General features: G+C 35.4%; 1 protein-coding gene across 1 annotated transcript; it reads right to left on the reverse strand.

Annotated features, from left to right (window-relative positions):
- Positions 1 to 4,694: 4,694 nt before the first annotated feature.
- On the reverse strand, positions 4,695 to 4,931 carry K441DRAFT_581970 (uncharacterized protein; the record flags this gene model as incomplete). Its single annotated transcript, XM_067644436.1, is given in 2 exon segments — positions 4,695 to 4,832; positions 4,851 to 4,931. Coding segments are annotated over 2 exon segments (219 nt in total), but the record flags the coding sequence as incomplete, so codon positions are not given.
- Positions 4,932 to 21,069: the final 16,138 nt, after the last annotated feature.

Below are 21,069 nucleotides of genomic sequence, written 5' to 3' on the forward strand. Positions count from 1 at the left end.
GCTAAATCTCTTATCTAGTTTCTGTTCTTACTATACGATAATTCTTTACCTAAACTCTTTTATAGTTTCTTTTAGTTTGCGCCTTGCGCTCTAATCCTTAAAGTTGTCTTACTTTTTAATCCTAGTATTAACCTTTCGATTTTTAGTTTAAACACTTTATTTAACTAGTAAGTCCTCTAGGTCTATATATCTATCTCCTAGTCTAATTGCTATTTATATTGCAGATTCTCTAATCTATAAAGAAGCTCTTTACCTCTTATCTATAGGTGTCCTAATTCGTACTCCAAATTCTTAATCCTTTAAATTTCTTAATCCTAAGCTTACTTCTAACTTAAGCTTAGCTCCAGCCTTAGTCTAACTAGGCTTACTTAGTATTCTTATCTCATCTTAAAAGTCTTAAATCTCACTCGTCCCGTCTTAAGAATTTTATACCTATAGGAATCTCTATCCCAAGCTTATTTATATATCTTTAAACTAAGCTACTGCTCTACTCTATTGGTTTTCGTCCGTTATAGGTCCTTAAGCTTACCTTATCTCGTCTTAAGAATCTTAGTTATCTCTTATCTCATCTTAAGAATCTTAAGCCTTTAGCCTTTTACCTTTATTAAGTGCCAAAGTAGTTTACTACCCTACTTCTCTTACATCTCGTAAAGCGATAGACATCGTATCTAGTAGGGTCTTAATCCCTACTAATATTCCCTATTCTATAGTGGAATTATTCTCTACCTCTAGTATAATATCTCTAATAGCTGTGTATTCCTAGTAAACCGCTCTAGTTACCTTATCGTTACGGAATATTTCGCCTGCGTTAAATTTATTATCCTTAATATCCGATCTGCGAACTAGTTTATTAGTTCCTCTATATCCTATAGGTACTAGCTCCTATAGCTAATAGCTTATACTATACTTAGCGTCCTTATAAATTTGGTATGCGTTATTATAACAAAACGCAAAACTTTTAATTAAATATTCTTTTGTTCCTTACAGCGCATTATTATCCCTCTATACATGTATATTATCTACTATTAGTCTAATTCCCTTTATTATATAGTACTTCTAACCATTTTTACAATCCCTCGCAAAGTAACCTTATTTTCCGTAATTTATATAAGCTCCCTCTCTAAACCATTACTTTTACTATAGAGTCTACCTAAACATCTTCTGCTGTTAAGATCCCTGGTTTAGCCTCTACTCCTTAAACCTTTAATTACTTAATTCTTATCCTCTAGGTTTCTACGGTTTCTTACTCTATCTCTTATAGGCTTCTCTAGTACTACTTAGGTCTATTAGCTTTACGCTATACTATAGTTTTTAACTTAGCTTTAGTCGTTACGTACTCTACACCTTATATAACTGTAGAACTCTATCCTAACCTCTCTTAGCCTATTCCCTTTAGTAGATCCAATTATTAATTTTAATTACTTAATCTATTAGTTCCCTTAGGGTATCTATATCTTCCATTAGGATAATCACGTCCTAGACTTTAGCCTTAAGTCCCTATTTATACTATGCCATAAGCGCCCTATTATTCTACTTAACTTATATTACTAACGTCTGGAACTATATTATATACTTAATTACTAAGGTTTATTACGTAATATCTTAAAGTTTTCTTTCCGCTATAGTTACTACCTCTAGGTCTCCGAACATTTATATAAGTCGCTCTATAAATCCATTCTAGCTTAAGAATATAAACCGTACCTCTTAGTTTATAGTTATTATTCCATTTACCTAGATCTCTATAAAGTAAGGCTCAAACCATTTAAGTGCTCTTCCTGTTAAGAACAATCCTACGTATGCTATTTAATCCATAGGTATTACCAGCTTAGCTCCCTCTTGCGTAACCTTAAAGTGCATTTATATAAGGAATCCTTTAAGCTTTAATCTCTCTCCTAAGTACCTTTTAATCAATAGTAACTTAACCTTTACTGCGCCTATCCCGTTAATCCTATTTTCCAATATTATATTATTTTCTATTAGCTAGTTAACTATCTCTTATAACTATCTAACCGTTATAGGTTGCTATAAGTCAGTGTCTGCTATACTGGTATTATTACCTGACCTTAATATAGTTGCCGCCGTCAATGGCGTTATGGTAGCTGCTTTTAGTGGTATATTATTTAACTTTCTATACTTAATACTATAACTAGGTAGTGATTATATAACGGAACCTTATAGCAAGAACTACGGTAGGTCCTATTATTAGGCTAGGTGTATAGGAAATACAAGTATAAAAGTCAACAATGTAATAACAACTAGTGGAGTGGTTGCCTAACAGATTAACTCCAATTATATTCTAAGAATTACTATAAGGAAGGAACTATCTAGGTAGAGACTAAGGGTCCTTAAATATATAACCGTACTCCTATAAAATCCTTCTTATACATAATATACGTATACTCTATCTACTCTGTTACGGATCACGCGGATCCTATAGATTATATAGATTACCCTACGTGACCTCGGTTACCATTCCTCGTCATATAGTTCTATCGGCTCTATCCTAGACCGTGCTTGTATTAACCAACTAGCTTCTTCCGTCTCTTCTCTAAGTAGTCGTAATATCGTACTTAAAGCGTCTATAACACTAAAAGTAGTATCGGCTAAGAAGCTCGTGGGTTCCTTCTTTGCTTAGGTAGCCGCTTAATTAAAGGTTATAGGCTATTTAGATTAGTTGATATTATAGATTTTTTAAGTTAGGGATAAATAGGCGACCTCGGCCGTCGAAAACGGACTCTACACCTATACGTGGTAACGGCTACAAACCTAGGTCTTCGAAGTTCAGACCCAGAGCCAACGCAGAGACGTCGCATAGCGTGCGGATAGGACCTGGTGGTGGTTGTGGGCGTTAAGGGCGGTAGTGAAAAATTTTCGGATAGTGAGATCTTAAAAACCACTACTGTTGGCCCTCTATAATACGATAACTACCACTATTCTCCTATCTGGGGCACCTATACGATCTAACGTAGATATATAGCACTTAATAAATATCCCTAAACCTTAACTAAAAGTATTAACAACCTTATATTAACGAACGAACGCGCGTATAAACGAACGAACAAACGAGCAAATATACGGCCCCTCCTAACCCCTAGGGCGATCGCCCGCGGAGTATACGGTCACTTGCCGTCTTACTACCAAATACTACCTAGCAGCCTAGATTGCGACCTACGGTTTTCCCTATTGTCTTCTTTCAACGGAGTGGTAACCCTTAGGAAGGGCCTAGCTGGGGCCTAGGTACAAAAGATACCCAAATATAATATATCCCGCTCGCTTATTAGTATTATAGTAGTTAGAACGGATGAATCCCCCTTACGCCTTCGGTGGCTCTAGGGGGGGGAGGCAAGGCGTATATGGCAACGTAATGGTTATAGGAGATAGCATATAGGGGGTGGTCAAGATATAGGAAACGACCGTACGGCAATTAATTAGCAAGGCCTAGCTAGGACGTAGTAAACCCTAGCTTTAGATAAGCTAGAGAAGGAAGCAGTGGTTTCTAAGGAGTTCGAACATCCAAGGAGGACAGGACGTAGCCATAGGCCTATAGGGCCGCCGCTACGGACGGACATGGCAAATCGGGGTTTTTTATCCTACTAAGGTGGCTTATAGGGTTTTTCCTCCCCCCTAGTAGCAAGGGTTTTTTCCCGTTAATATTACTTTTCCCTTGTGTACGGAGTAGTCTACGTGGGGCTAGATAGCATCCGTATCAGACGTTAATTAAAGAAGAATTAATTAAATAGGCGACCTCTATAATAGAGCCTATTCACTTTTACTTTTAAGGCTGCTATATTAATCTAGCCTAAGCTTTAGAGGTTAGTAGGTAGTATATAGGCGCTAATAGTCTTTATAGTAATAAGTTAATATAGTAATAGGTTAACAAAGGTGTTATATACCGTAGTAATAAGCTTATTAATTTTAGGAGGTAACTTTAGTTCTATAATATAAAGCTAAGGTATAGTTAGCTCTATTATAAATAATATACCTAGGGCTAATTTTTATACTTTTAGGATCGTCTATTATTGGAACTAATTATAGAGGTTATCTTTAGACTAAATAAGGTCTTATAAGCGGCGTATTAGGCTATTAGGTTTAGTACCTTATACTCCTAGTCAATATATAATTTTAAAGTTAAAACTAAAGAGGAACTCGTTCTAATATACTTGGCGTTAGTTTAGCTACTTTATAGTTATAAAGTACTTAAGGTTATAATGGTCCGTAAGGACTTTAGTTAGCTAGTTAGGCTTTACTAAGGAAAATTCTAGTTAGAATTCTTTAAATACTTACACAACTATAAGGAGTTCTTTATTATAGATTTTATAGTTATACTCTTATAATATAAGCTTAGACAAGTAAAATGCGACTAGGTAAAGGAGACCGTTATTACCTATTTAGGAAAGAATACCTACGTTAACATAGTCTAAGGAGTTGGTTTTAAGATAGAGTTATTGTCTTAGTGTAAAGTAAGCTAGGATAGGTATTTTAGTAAAGGCATTTTTAAGGTCTTAAAATGCCTTCTCGTATTTAGGCGTCTAGGTAAAGCGTAGGTACGTTTTTCTTCCTTTTATAGAAAGGCCCTTCGTTTATATTATTGCTATAAGTGGTGTTACTACGCTTAAGAAGTTATATATAAATTTCTAATAGAAGTTAGCAAAACTAAGGAAGGCTTATACGTCTTTAATACAGTTAGGGGCTTACTATTTAGTAATTATATATACCTTCTTAGGGTCTATACAGATACCTTTAATAATAATAATTAGTTTAAGATATTTTATTTCTATAACTAAGAATTTATATTTCTTTAAATTAATATAAAGTCCTATATCCCTAAGGCGCTATAGGACCTTTTAAACGTATTTAGTATGCTTAAAAGGGTTATTGCTATAAATAAGTATATTATCTAGGTACGCAGAGTAGAAGTCATTAAGGTAGTCTTATAAGGCGTTATTAATATAGCTTTAAAAGGTGCCTAGGCCGTTATATACGCTAAAGGGTATAATAGTATATTTAAATTGGCCAAAGCGCAATATAAATGCGGTTTTCTATTTATTACCTTCCTATATTTAAAAATAGTTAAAGGCGGCAATAATATTAAGCTTAGTATAAATTTTAGCTTGGCTAAGCCGCTTAAGGGTCTCCTATATAAGCGGTACTAGGTATTAGTTTTTAATTATAATAGTATTAAGTCCTCTATAGTTAATATAGAATTAAATACCTCCTTTTAGCTTTTTAGTAAGAAGGATAGGGGTAGCTGCTAGTAATATGCTAGGACAAATAAACCCTTTATTAAGGTACTCGTTGATATACTTTCTTATAACTAGAAGTTTATCTTTTAATATTAGGTAGAGTCTCTTATAAGGTAGCGTTTTCCTTTATTTAATATTAATAGTATAGTTATTAGGTTAATATAGGGGGAGTATATCCGCGCCCTTTTATAAGCATATATTAATAAAGTTACAGTACCTTTTAGGGAGGAGCTTACGGAGTTCTTTATTAGTAAGTCCTTTTTTAAGTTTTATAAACTTCTTAAAGTCTAAAGGTAAAAGTCCGTAGAGTTCTATAGAGGCGTCGTCTTTTAGAAGGTTAACTATATCTATTCTATTACTATAGAAGACATAGTCTTATTCTTTATTAAGCTTATATAGTTGTAATTAGGAAGCTATAACAACGGTCTAGCCTTTCCTACGTACTATATAGTAGAAGGTCGCGGCATTTATATAGTAGTAGTTAGTTATAGGTGGGATAATAAGGGGTTTCTTAGGTTAATATCCTAGTAAATAAATAGAGGTGGCTAGGCTATATCCTAGGCAAGTCTCTCTATAGTATTTAGAGTTAAAGGTTGCTTTTTTCTTTTCCTAGTTAATAGTAGGGTTATATTATTTAAGCTAGCTTATTTTAAGGATAATAGGGTAGTTAGTAAGTAGTATAATATAGGCTTAAAGCTCTTTCTAGTGCCCATTTATATCTAAATAGAGTTATACTATATTGGTAATCTTTTATGCGGTATAACTACTATTAGTAAGTTATAGGGCGNGGGCTTTAGTAAGGGGTAAGGTAGGTAGGTTAGAAGTACGTATAAATTAGGTATTTATAAATTAGTTAATAGTTCCGCAGTTAATTATAGAACGGCTTTTATATTATTTTATAGCAGTAGTTCCTATTATAGGTAAAACTATCTATTTCCGTCCGTTTATCTTTACTAAGTTATCTATTAAGTAGGTCGATATATAGATCCCTTTATTATTAGGGCGTTTTAACTTACGACTTAGGGCTAGGACTTAGCGTTTTCCGCTTCTATATCTAATTCTACTGCTATTACTATATCTTTATCTTATATAGTAGTNGCGTATAGCAACGTATTTAGTATTTAGAGTATTAGGTTAAGTATTAGGCGGTAGGTACTAAACCTAGCTATTAGGTAGTTTAGGTTATCGCAATAATAGCCTTTTTAACGGCATTTATAGCAGCGTCATAGTTTCTAAAGTAGCTCGCGCTTTCTATCTAGGAGTTTTTACGGAAAGGTTAGTATAGAGAGATTAATATTAGCTCTAGTGGTACTTAAGATAATAGGCGTTAGTGGCTTAGTATATATAGGTTTAGTAGGCCCGGAGGGCTTCTATAGAGAGGTCTTTAAGTAAGGGTTAGCAGTAGTAATCTAATTTAGTTATTGTTTAATCTTCTATAAGGCTGCTACTATCTTATAAATATCATTATAGTTATAGCTAGCGGCTACGTAACTAAGGCAATAAGTAACCTTTTTAAAGAGATCCTCTTAGTCTTTGGTATTATCTTAGGTAAGGGCTTTAGTATATTCCTAGAATTTAATATAGAACTTATTAAATAATTTAGTAGGGCTTATCTTTAGGGTATATAGTTTAGCTTAGTTAGTAGCTAGTAGGTTATAGTGTGGTGGTGTAGATTGGACGTCGCCTACTATCTTGGCATTTTCCTATATTTATAGAGCCTTTAGCTTCCTTCCTTCTTCCCTTTATAATATGCATATCACGACCCTACTAGTTATAGGAAATACACTCTTTTCTTTCTTTCTTACTAACTATTCTACTAACTGATTATAACTAACTGACTAACCGACAGACAGATAGACCGCACTGTGACTTTCCTATCTTAAAGAGGTCGTACCCTCCCACAATAGTCGCGGTATATTAGGTTAAGATTATTAAGGACTTTTTAGTAAGACTGCTACTTTTAGGGGCTACTAGTCTCCTATTAGGCAAAGAGTCTATTAAATAGTATACCTTTTATTTGCCTAATAATATAGCTAATCTTNGTATCTTCCGTAGGAAAAAGGAAGGCGCTCTAAGTTAGTTTCTCGCGGATTTATATCTTCTAGTAGCTATATTCCTTATAGTCTCCTTAAAAGACTAGGGGATTAAGGTAGTATATATTAGACCCTATGGTAGTAGTTTAGTTCTAATTATTATAGCTTTTATTATTACTGCTTTAGTAGGGGTTCCTATTAGGTAAAGCTACTTAGCGCTAACCTTCTATTAAGTATTAAGTAGGTAAAGTTGCTAGGGGCGTAAAGACTTAGGTGGCGTTATATATAGTAAAGAGATATCTAGCGTTATTATAAATATACTCATTAAGCTAAGATTATAGGTATTTAATTATGCCTTCTTTTTTAGTAACTGTAGTAATTAGTGCAATCTTATTCTTCTTTAACTATTAGACGTCGCGTTTAGATACGCAGAGGTTATCTTTAGTTTCTTAATATATATTATTGGCGAGCGCCTTATAAGCTTATAGGTCTTAGATAATATCGCTATCTTAAGCAGTATATATCTTAGCTTATATAAGCTTTAGGTAGTAGTTCTATAAAAGGCGGTAGTATTTATTAGGTTTTTATGCTACTATTTTTATAAACATCTTAACATCTCGTATTTTAATTTTAATAGGTAGTAGCCTTTCCGTTTACTTATTTGTAGTTATATAGTTAATAAAAGATAAGATATTATTAGTATCTATCTCTTTAGGGGTTAAGGCTAGGGCTAATAAATTAAATTCTCCTAGGATTGATTGGCGTTATAGGTTAAGTATAAGTATTAGATTATTCTTTGGGTTTAATATAATAGCTAGTAAGGAATATTATCTTACTATTATAGGTTCCTTAAAAGTATAAAGTAAGGTAATTTATAGACACGCTGCTTTTAGTAGCGCCTATAGTATTATAGAGACGTAGAATTAGTTATAGGCTAAGCGTTAGTGGTAAAAAGGTGTAACGTAATGTTATGGAACGTAGGCAGTGGCTATAGAGCGTATGTATTTAAGGAGTCTATAAGACGTTACGCGATTAATTATAAGGGTCGAGGGCGTAAGGAGGTAATATACCTACGCGTAGCTAATATAAGCTATATGCGAGGTGTATGCAAGAGCACGGAGCTCTCCTATGGAGGCCCCTATAGTGGGGTTCCGTAATAGGGGGAGATATATAAGTATAGTGTGGGTAAATAAAGCTACTAAACGCGTAAATATTAAAGGAGAAGAAGAGAGCTCTATATTATAGAATTAAAATTATAATAGGCCTTTTTATATAAATTAGAAGCTTAATATAAGCTAGCGCGTATATAAGAATAGGAGAGGGTTAAAAAATAGATTATTAAAGCGACGGTAAGGTTAAAGGCGCGCTAAGGCCCTTTATACTAACCTAGTACTAGCCTAGGCCTTAAAAACGCGTCTAAAAAGTAGGGGCTACTACTTAGGGGGGGAATATTTAGACAATATATCGCGGACCTTAGGAGGTTATACTTAACCTAAGGTTATGCCAAGCCTAACCCGGACCTCTAATATCTCTATAGATCTTAATATTACCTAATTCTATATACTCTTAAAAACTAATAAATAAAGTAATAATATATAAAAGCGCGACGTGTTCCTTTTAGCTTATACTTATACTTTATAACCTCTAGCTTATCCGTCTTCATTATTTACTATTAAGTATTAATAATACCTGTAATTACAATTAATGTTTTCTAAAAAAAGAGAAATAGAATAAAAGGCGAATTTTTTTTCCTAATGTTTTACGACCGGTTTTTAGAGATGGGATATTAATAATAATAATAATAATAATTCATTGCTTAACGTCCGATACGGATCCCTATTAGGCCCACGCGGACTACTCCTTATTTATATATAGGGAGAAAACTCTATTTAAGAAAATGAGAAAACCCCGTAATCCATCTCCCCGCCTTTTAGGACTTAACAACTTAGCGCCTATAAGTCGCCTATAAGTCGCCTATAGTGCTCTACTACCTTACTTTTTAACCTCCTTAGGAACTACTGCTGCCGTAACAAGCTTACGGACGCGCTAGTATTATACACTTTACTCTACCACTATAGAGTTATTAGGGGGCGCCTGCTGCTCGCCCCTTTACCTTCTATTACTATTTCCTTTATAACCTAGAACTAATTTAGCACACTTTAGCTAATAAGCCACTAGGTAACCGCCTTAAGACCTTTTTATATTAAGAGCAGTGTATTATAGTTCTCTATACTAGCTACTAAGAGCATTACCTCTTAGTTGGTGCGTAAGGGGCATAACAGTATTACGTGTTTTGGTGTCTGTCTTAACCAGCCACATTTACATCTTAGGCTACCTACTAGAACACCCACCCAGTAGAGCCAATCTTTTAGTCCTATTACTCCTATTCTTATAAGTATTGCCATTATATTTTCTACCTTTATTAGGCCTTTACAGAGCCCTTAAGTATTTACCCCCTATAGCGTTAACTATACTATGGCTTGGGTTTCTCTTACCTAAGTCAGCCTCTAAACCTTTAACTCCTATATACCTCTCCAGCGTTAGTCTAACCAGTATTACATTACGGTAGATAGTTTCCCGGCATTCTTCCATGCTCTACTTTAGCTCCTTTCTCTCTCTTACTATTATCTTTACTGGCCTCTTACGCGTCTCCCTTCCTCCTCTATATAGGCCTAGGCCCTAAAGCAGCACTATTCTTCTTCTACTTTCTTTACCTGCTTCTCTAATATATCTTCCCTACTTTAGGGTTATTAGTTTATTCTCCTGCGGGGCGCCCTAGGGTCCCTCCATAGTTTATTTAGGCGTGTCTTAATATACTTTATAACATTAAAGTTGCGTTCATTTTACGCCCTTTATATTACAGCGGCTTCAATATATAGTTATAGGGGGGGAATATTAGCTTCCTTCTCAAGTAGTACTGTGGCCGTTCGCTTATACCCGTCTATTATACTCTAAAGGCAGGCTGTTTAGACCTTTTAAAGTAGTTTAAGGAGTAATTTAGGAGGGCCTTTCTTAGTTTCTCTAATGGCCCAGATGCTGGATCTATACGTCATAGTTAGCCAGACAACTGCTGTATATAGTAGGCGTAACTTCTAGAAGCATGGGCCCTATATAGAATTAACGATCCTAGATAATACAATATACTATACTTAGCCCTTACGGGCCGCTTACGCCGTATATACGCTCCACCAGAGCTTACTGTCTACCCATACTCCTAATACCCTTAGGCCCTAAACTAGTTAGCCCCCAAAGCCTTAAATGTAAATTATATACTAAAGATCTATAGATTAGTTATGTTTTCTTATAAAATGGATTAGCTAGTATTTCTCTAGTAAGAATTAGACTCCATATCGTCTTGCCCATTCTACGTAGGTATTATAGGCTTTCTCTGGTATTCTACAATTCTCTACAGCTGTTGGCCCGTATATAATTAGGTTTATATCATTAACGAAGCCTATCCCCTAGGTCGCCCCTTCCTTAAAGGAGTTAAGTAGGTTGCTTACAAAGAAAAGGAAGAGTATAGGCAAAAGGGGTGATCCTTATAGTATTCCTATTACAACTATAATAGGGGGGCTCTAGTATCCGCTAAAGACCAGTAATATTTCTTTCTAGCCTATAAAACCTTAAACAAATTATATAATCCATTCTAGGAAGCCCTTTGCCCTAAGGATATATAGGAGGCGCTTATAGGGTACATTATCGTAGGCACTACTGATGTTAAGGCTAAGCATTAATACTACAAAGTCCTTTCGCATCGCCCATACAGATTTAATAGTAGCAGCGAGTAGCGTAAGTGCTGATAGTGTTAAGCGGTTCTTTCTTGCCCCCATTTAGCTTTGTAGTAGTAAAGCGTATTCCTCTACTATATCTACTATACATTCCGCTATTACCCTTTCTAAGATCTTACTAAGGGTGTTTTCTAAAGCAATAGGGCGGTAGCTTCCTAGGATTAAGTAATCTACTTTACCTTCTTTTTATAGGACAACCGTCATTATAGATCTTCCGAGTTATGGGTAGTAGCCTATAGCAAAGCATGCTCTGGCTATATCTGCAAGCCAAAGTGCTATAAGTAGCCCACAGGTTTTTAGGGCCTTATTTAGAATCCCGTCTAGTCCTAGTACTATATTATTTAAAAGGCGGCTAATAGTTCTAGCCATTTCCTCTATTATTATGTCGCTGTCGACCCGCAGGCGAGTCACCAGTATTTCACCCGTGATATCACTAAGGTCTACTAGAGCCGGTTAAAGAAAGAACCTTTCTATAAGGATCTTTACCTTCTTATCATTATTATTTATGGCCTATAATTCTCCTACTCTTCGTAGGGGTAGTAGGTGTAGGTCTTCTACTAGGCGCCCTACCTTTTTCTTTACCCATTTTGCTATAGCCCAAAGGCCCTTATTATAGGGGAGGCTCGGGTTAAAAGTATGCTCGTTTATAAGCCATATCCAGTTATTCCTTACTTCTTTTTTTAGGGTATTCTTTAGCTAGTTTCTTGTGTCTTTATATCATCTCTTATCTTTAGGGTCATAGCTGCTTATATATTTCCTTCTTGCTCATTATTAGCTGGCAACTAGAACTGCGCATTATATAAACCATACGTATCGCGCGTAGGGGCCCGGTTTTAAGACCAGGCAGTACTCTTCTAGCCCATTTTTAATCGCTGCCTAAATCCTTTCTAGTCTTCGGTCAATTTCCTTAGGGGTGGCTAATAAGCCTCGCTCGTTTGGTATTAAATAGATTTCTTCTAGGTCTTAGAGTTATTATTTAACTATATTAAGGAAACTGTCTATCTTAAGCTTCCTTATTACGTATCTTTTTCTATTTAGTTACACTTTAGTATCTAGGTCTAGCTGTATCTAGATAGGGATATAATCTAGGGTAAGTGCCCATTCTTCTTTAGGGTTGCACCTTTCAAGTCTCTAATATAGGCCTTCGTCTATAAATATAAGGTCAATTATACTTCTGGCGGTGCCTCGTTGCCATATAATTACTCCTAGGGGGGTGGCTAGCTTAAGGCCCCAGATATCCATAGCTCTTAGTAGGCACTCTAACTATTAATCTGCAGNAANATAGATACCCNCCNACCGCGGGTNGTNGAGGTTTATATCTCCTANTANNATANACTCTATACCTTNGGTTTNTANTAAGCTTATTACTAATATAATATTCTCTATTTATGGGACCCCTTTAACCCTAAGGTTATACACATTAATAATTTATACCAGTCCCCTATATATTTGGATTATTATAATTACAATATCTAGGTTAACTGTCTGCCATAACCATAAGGATAGGCTAATAGCCTTACTAATTATAAAGCACACGCGTATAGCTGCTTTTAGTTCATATAGGAGCTGGAATCCTTAGGGGCAGTATATTAATTATATAAAGGTATTATAATACGGCTCTTATATAGCAAGGATATAGTATTTCTCTAGGTCTAGACTATCTAGTAGGGGCCTTACAAGACGGTGGTTTATATTGCCGCAGTTATACTATATAATGAATAGGTGGCGGACCCCCAGTAAGGGTCCTTTAACTCTCCTTCATTCCTCGCTTCTTCTATTTCCACTTTCTCTAGAATATTTAGAGCTTCTGTCTCTTATATCTACACCCTAATTACTACTCATTTTATATAGAGCTTTCTATTCCCATGTCTTATATTCCTATTAGCGCTTTTATATCTAAATCTATTATTATTACCGGTTCTTCCCCTATTCTTACTAGTCGGCTATATGCCCTTTATAGGTTAGCTATAAATATTATATTTGCCGCGTTAAGTCTAATTCTTAATTGTCCTGGTCTTAAGCCTACTATCGCTGTCTATAGGGGTCTTCCTACGGGGCGTCCTCTCCCTTATATCCCCTGTGACCCTTATATCCCTAATTAGTCTAATAATATTACGCAGCGTCGCTTCTGGCCTATTAAGGCTTGGGATAGCTAGCCTAGCCCTCTAGTATTAAAGGTAGGAAACGCTAGAAAGGCACCTATGTCCCCCTAGCTTATCGCCTGTTATTTCCATTCGTATAACCTAGCGTGCAGTTATTCCCACAGCTGTTAAGCCCTTGCCTTCCGTCTCCTGTATTTAATACAGTCTTCTCTCTCCCACGCCTTATATGTGCTTTAGTGGCAGTTTACGCATTTTATTTAGTCTTAATTTAAGCAATATCTTATATTATAGGGGCCTGCACAGTGGCCGTAGCACACCTATACTGCGCATATAGATTAGGTGTATCCCTATTATACACAGCAATAGCATCATTCTAGGCGTAGTCTGTGGTTGTAGAGCCTTATATTATATATAAGGCCATTTATAATTATTCCTTTTTAGATAAGGAGTTTTTGCATTCCTAGTATATATATACTAATAATAAGGGAGCTATATATTTATCCGGCGTCTCCCTAGCAAGTCTCCGGCAACCCTTATATCCTCTTATTATTCTTATTATATATTTAGTTTACATTTTCCTATTAAAGCTATTAGATTTAGGTAATTCCGAGTCCTAGTATAAGGCGTTCCGTTTATCTTACTATCTCCTATATAATTACTATGTTATCCGCCTAGCGTCCCTTTTCTACCCTAAGGCTTATAGGAACCGCTAGGACTTTAACTAGGTAATCCTCACAGAGTACTTTTATGCCAATACATTTTCCTAGCCTATCCCCTACCCTTATAGCTCATTCCTTTACCTATTAGTCCTTTAGGGTAACTCTAATATCTCCGCTCTTAAAGTGTCGGACTATAACAGCGTTATAGACCTCTTTATAAATCTCTATAAGGACTTCTGTTTCTAATTATCCCCTAAGCCCCTCTGCTTATTCTATATTTAGTTATATTATAATTATATACCTAGTTATTAACTTAAGGGGGGTAGGTTCCCTATGCTATAAAAGCGCAGCTACGGCGGCCTAGGNGCGGTTCGCCGGTAAGGGGGGGTTATACTTATTTTTAATTTTGCTTAGCCGTTAGAGGATTTANTTAAGGGTTTACTAAAGGGGCGCCTAAGGTTCGCTGGACTAGCGGAGCCATTCTGCTAGCTATATTAGTTCATTATAGCTAACAGTTACTCCCCTACAATTCTGGATACTAGACGCGTCTAATAGGCTTTATATTTTATCAGATGCCTTCTTAATAGAGGTATTTCCGCTTTATAGTGTGGTATTCGCCCGTCTTTATTGTAGAGGGCCATTACTAGGCGTAGTTCTGGCGGTCGCGCGCGAGTGCGAGCCATCGTCGTTTAACGTGTGCCTCCCCTGCAATGCATGCATCTCAGGGGGATTCTCTGGGTGTTTTTCAGGGTTCTTTTAGTTAGTTTTAGTCTTTTTAGGCCGGGTACAGCAAGAGCTCCTTCCTAGCAGTGCATTAGCGCAACAATTATAGAGATAGGATATTAAAATTTATCTAAATCCAGCAAGTTTCACATCTTAATACTGTTAGTAACATAAGATAATATTATATATCTATAGGTTGTAGGTAGTATAATAGTTGTTGTTTTTTGTCTCTCTATTTCTAAGGAAGGGCGAGGAGCTTAAGGCTCCTCGCCACGCTAGTGCCGCGGCGACACGTAACGGTAACTTGCCTTACGTAACGGCAACATACCTTATATAACGGCAACTTGCCTTATATAATGGCCTTATTCCTAACACCAGTAACTCTTCTTTTATAGTTACTATTTAAATATAAATACCGCTTAGCTAGCGTAACGAATATTAATCCTCTTTATTTACTATTACTATTATAATATAAGTCTCGCTGTTTTAAAATTTGCCTCTTAGTATATAGTGCTTTCTTATCTTAAAGTCGTAGGTGGACGTTCTTATAAGGGCCGCTAAGGCGCTAGTTATAAGCAGGCTAATAGCGATTTTTTATCCTAGGGATAGAAAATCCTAATTAGCTAGCTAGAATTAGGGTCTATAGAATATTATACTCTTACTCCCTTTTAACCTAACCTTTAACTTATATATATAGAGTATTTATATTAATAAACGTTTCTAAAGCCTTATTTAGGTTTGCCTTCGTTATTATATCTACTAGGTTATCTTAACCGTTAATTTATTAGATCTTAAAAAGTTTTCGCCGTTTATAGAATTGCTAAAGTGCTATAATATTAATTAGAAGGCGCTTCTTCTTTATAGTACTAAGCTTAATTAAATACTTATAGAGGGAATATAAGTTGGTATATATGATTATAGGAATAACGGGAAGTTTAAGTTAATCTATAATTATCTTTAGGGTAGTTCTAATTACGATTGCTATATTAACTCCACTAACTATTTTATATATCTCTAACGCTAAAACGCTTTAAGTAACATACTTACTCTTAGTTAAGCTCTAATAAATAAGATTACCGTAGATTATAAAGTCGTTTTCTCTAGTAAATTTATTTATAATAATAATCTTATATCCTAACTAGGAGCTAAAATTTTTATTATTTATAAATAATCTATTAATAAATATAAAGAGCTTAGCGGTAGGAAGATTAATAGGCATATAGAGTAGTCCCTAATTAAGATAGTTTATTTACTAAAAAAGGCGTTTATTTAGGGCAAGGATGTTATCCTTAGTTAGTTCCTAGTATTAGGTAGTAATAAAGAGATTAAATAAAGCCTTAGGTTAATAAATAGAAGTAATATAAGCTTCGCAAGCGCGTTATTCTATATATCCTTACTTTAGAGAATTAACGTTAATAATGTTAATTTTTTTGCCTTAACCCTTCTGGCGTAAAGCAATAGAATCTTTATTTAGAGAGAAGATACATTTATTAAAAAGTAATAATGTTATTAAATTAAGCTTTTCCTTTGGCTTTACTATAAGATTTACCTTTATTAGCTTATCTTTTTTAAGAGCTAAGAATTAGTCGTCTCCTAAAATAATTATATTATTAGTTTATATACTAACAATTCTAAATAGGGTTCCTGTAGTTATAATAAGGAAGTATAGATTAAATATAGAAGTAGTTACTAAAAGTTTCTCTTTATAGTACTTACTATAGGTAGCCCACTAATAAATTCCTACCTCTGCAATTCTATATAATGGCTTAAGTATAACCATAATTATATCTTTAGGATATTAGTAGCGAATTTACTCTAGAAGGTATGCTAGTATTAAGCGCTAAAGGTATATCTCTAATTAGGTATAAGCCTAAGTAATATTTTATAAATAAACTACTATTCTATTCTGTTGGGAATAAAGGCAAGTAGTTACCATATAAGGTATATTGTCGTTAGTATAGCAAGTTACCGTTACGTGTCGCCGCGGCACTAGCGTGGCGAGGAGCCTTAAGCTCCTCGCCCTCCCTTATAAAGATAATATTAAGAAGAATAACCATTATACTATCTATGAACTGTAGCTACGTAATATTACCTTATATAACCAACACTAATTAGTGGTTAACTTTACTATTATACTATAGAGCAGCTAGGTATTCCACTAAGAAGAGACGAGCTACTATACTAGTGCTACTCGTGCTAGAGGAAGCTGTCTTTTAAGGTTAGGACTGGTCCTAAACCTTAAATAGAACTCTTCTACGAATCTAAGGATTTAAAAGGCCAGAACTGGTCTTAAGCCTTTCTAAGATTATAGATTTTTACGTCTATTACGCAGAATAATACGCTTTATAAGTCTTTGTAATTTAAGGCTAGAACTAGTCCTAAGCCCTATAACCGTAAATATACGTCATAAACGCGTACTAAATGATAAACGCGTGCTAAATAATAAATATATATCACGAACGCGTACTAAACAATAACCCCTATACCAATAATACTTCTCTCCCTCCGAAAATATAGCTACGCCTACTTTAAATAACTAGAAGGACTCCTTACTACTAGGGGTAGCTAAGTATACAAAACTTATTAATAAAGATTAAGACAAATTCGCCTTTAATATAACAACTTATACCGTAAAACAAGTTAACGGCTTTCTCCTACACTATATTATATTCTACCGAAATAGATACTACGCCGATTTATAACTATGGGAGTATTTTAGGGAGGATTTTATAGGATAGACTGCTGATACCTAGGCACTTAGCAACGTTAATATTGTTTAGGATTTTTAAGACTTCCTCTATAGGAATGGGGTATATATTGCTAAGAACGGTAACCTAATTGCTAGTAATATTTAGGCCGTTATTATTAGTATAGAAGAACTAATATGGACGAAAGCTGAGATTATACGTTAACTACGGAAACCTAAAAATAACCTATATTCTTTAGAAGGCAACTTTAATTTATATTAAAACCCCTAGAACGCTGACCCCCTACCTAGAGCTACTCCCCTACTTAGAGGTGCTCTCCTATTTAGAGTTGCTTTACCTTTACCTCCTTTACTCTAGCTAACCGGTAAGCCTTTACTATAAGAAGTTATAAATCTAATAAAGGTATATTTAGATAAAGAGAAGAAGTTTAAAAGAGAACTATATAATATACTCGGAGCAAAACTATAGGTCTTTTATAACTGTTGTAATAAGGTTAGAATTTAACGCCACTAGTACTATTACTATAAGGGATATTATTGCGGACACCTTGGGTTGCCCTTAGGACAACCCCCGGACGCCCCTTAGATAGTCGCCAGTTACGTACTAGAGGCACGTGCCTATAGTATATAGTCTTTACGATCCTAAAGGCCTTACCTCCTTAAGGATTTGTCTCTCTTACTAATCTATTCTATTTTAATTGTGTCCTTATAGCCCCCTGTTTACAAGATCCCCTTATATTTAAATCCTTCCTACTCTTTTTTAAAAGGGTAGTTGGCTTTAAGGACCAGATTATTTGTTTATATCTTTTGTTTATATCTTTTGTTTATAACCACCATTTTTTCTTAAAATCTCGCGATAACCTAAATGGAAACTCTACGGATACCTTATGGAAAGTTGTCGCGTAAAGGTAGAAAGGTCCCTCTAATAGCGAGAGATTGCGATAATATAACCCTTTAGGTAAGACGGCCGAATAAGCCCTAATACCTAGATGCTCTAGGAGCTTAAAGACTCTTGCACACCTATAGTCACCGTTAAGGAAAATATAGATACCCTTTATAACGGTTACAACGCTGCCGGAAAGTAACTAAAACCCCTTCAGCCCCACCTAAGCTAATTAGAAGATTAAGCGCTAGAGGCAACCCTAAGATCTTCCCCTAAGCTAGAAATGCCAGAGAAATATATTAACGCGTTTAACTAGGGACCCAACTAGAACCCTTTCGGAAGACCACCGGCCTATAATTGGTATAGTGGTGGTGTATAGACTGCTTACGAGCTAAGCGGGCCTACCCCTTTAGGAAACTAAACCTAAACACTAACTTAAGACCTAAGGCTTATTGGGAAACCCGCACTAGCCACTAGTACTAATACTACCTCTATAGTAGGAGCTTCTCTAGGCCCAAGTTTGGAAGGTTAAGAGCCCTATACTAATCTCCTTTAAGACGGATATTGGGAAGCTGTTGTAAAGCTCTTAGAAGCTATGCGGGAGGAAGCCACTAATAAATATATTAGAACCCTTTAAGGGCAAATCTATATCTAGTAGGGTTTAATCTAAGCTAAGTAAATTCTTTTATAACTTAGTTAAGGTTAAGGGCTTTCTAGGAGCTACCTAGTACCTACCTAAGGAGGTGTGGAAGACTTAGAGAGGCACCTATATAATAAATAGAAAAAGGATATAGACTAACTGGCTAAGGCCTTCGGTAGTTTAGAACTTCGTTATAGACCTAACGCCTAATAGCTAGACGATTGGGTTTGCGAGGTAGATAACTTTTTTAAGATGCTAATAATATAAGATAATACTAAAGAGTGTATACGCTAGATTATTAGCAAGATTAAAGACTAATTACTAAACTAGATTGCGCTTAATTAACTTAATAGAAAGTAAATTATAATATAGCTATAGCTATAGACCTTCCTAAAGGGTTAGACCTAAGATCCGTATATTATATAATACGATAATACAGAATAATTCTAGAATGGTATATAGCTAGACTGTTAAGACTTCTGCCAGTTTATAAACTTTATAGAAACTTATACTTAATAGATAGATTTAAAGCCCTTTAAAAATAAGGACGGCAGCGTTCGTAAGAAGGAGAAGATTGGATTTATCTGGGCTAGAATTAAGCTAGTAATTCGTGACAAAATAAAGCGCGTAGGAGCCCTACCACGGATTACCGTATATATGGATTTTAAACGAGTAGTTCTAAACGCTGAGGATATAGTAAGGAACCAGACCTCTTCCGGTAGAAAGCTAGGGGGTTATTAAAAGCGCGGGCACTTTAGTAGTAACGTAGGGCAGACCTAACCTTTAAAGAAGCCGTTCTTAAAGAGAACTTTAAAAGGGTTAAAGTTAGAAACCTTAAATAACGGGAAAGACTCCTAGGGTTAACCTAATACCCGTCCGGCACCTTTATAGGAATACTCTAAGAAGTTAAGAGAAAACTTTAGAGGTAGATCCTATTAGAAAAATAAGTAGGGTAATAACCGCACTAATGATCTAAAAAAAGAAAAGCCCTAGTTATGGACCTCTCCCGGCTGTAATTAGGGTAAGATATAAAAGGAAAGACTCTCTATATTGCTATTAAGCTAGAAATAATACTTCCTATAGGTAAGGTATGATAGTTCTAAGCACTATACAACAGCGGCGCCGAAATTAATCTTATACAATATGATTTGGTAAAAGAGTATAAACTTATCCCATTATAAAGGTGGCGGAAACTTATTATAGGCTTCCTAGATAAGTATTGGATTAAGCTATATAGTGCCTATAAGCTTATAGTGTTAGTAGCCGATATATATAACTGTACTAAGGTAGTCGGCCCGCAACCCTTTTAGGTGGCTAACTTTATAGGTTATAACTTTATCCTTGGATACCCTTAGCTTATGGAAGTAGATCCTAAAATACGCTTTAAGACTAGAGCCTTTAAATAGTGGAATAATGAAGATTTGGAAGGGCGTATATTACTAATAAGCCTAAAGGATATCCTAGAGAATGTAGCCCTAGGTGAAATAGTATACGCTTTATACCTAAAGGAGTATCGGATCTAACCCCTGTTTAATAGCAAGATAGGTATAAAGCCTAGTATAGGTAATAATCCCTTTATAATAGAAACTCTATAGGGAACTACCGGATAGGTTGCGGAGATATTATAGGGAGGCGGCGATTTTAAGGATCTTATAAGATACTTTAACCGCTATAGATTACTCTGGCTTAAGTAATATGCGGAGAGTATACTACGGCACCTTAAATGCTGCGTTAAGGAGTTCCCTACCCTTTACTGGCTACCGTATGAAATGGTTTAATGTATGGTGGCAACTATATATAAGTAACAACTATAGCGCACAACGCTGCCTATAAGTATTTTAAGGGAGCTCTAGGACCTACCTGACGATAATGCAGAGGATAAACGCAACCCTAATTTGTTAAATATTCCAGTAGGCCTAAGGGACTTACTAAGGGTATTTTTGGGTAGGAGAGCTAAAGTCCTACTATAGAACTTGGAGTACGATTATATAATTAATCTAAAAGAAGGCAAGTAACCGCTAAACCTTCCTATCTATAACCTCTTGCGTAAAGAGCTTAAGATCCTACGGGAGTACCTTAATGGCTTACTAGAAAAGGGATAGATCTGGCTTAGTAAGTTACCGTTAGGCGCGCCAATCCTCTTTATCCTAAAACTAGATGGAACCATAAGGCTATACGTAGACTATTACGGTCTTAATAAGATTGTAATTAAGAACCGTTACCTACTACTACTAGTTAGTAAAATGCTGGATTGACTATTTAGGGTAAAGATCTTTATAAAGTTAGATTTA

The sequence above is a fragment of the Cenococcum geophilum genome (genome assembly GCF_001692895.1).
Source record: "Cenococcum geophilum 1.58 unplaced genomic scaffold K441scaffold_52, whole genome shotgun sequence".
NCBI classification, from domain to species: Eukaryota; Fungi; Ascomycota; class Dothideomycetes; order Gloniales; family Gloniaceae; genus Cenococcum; species Cenococcum geophilum.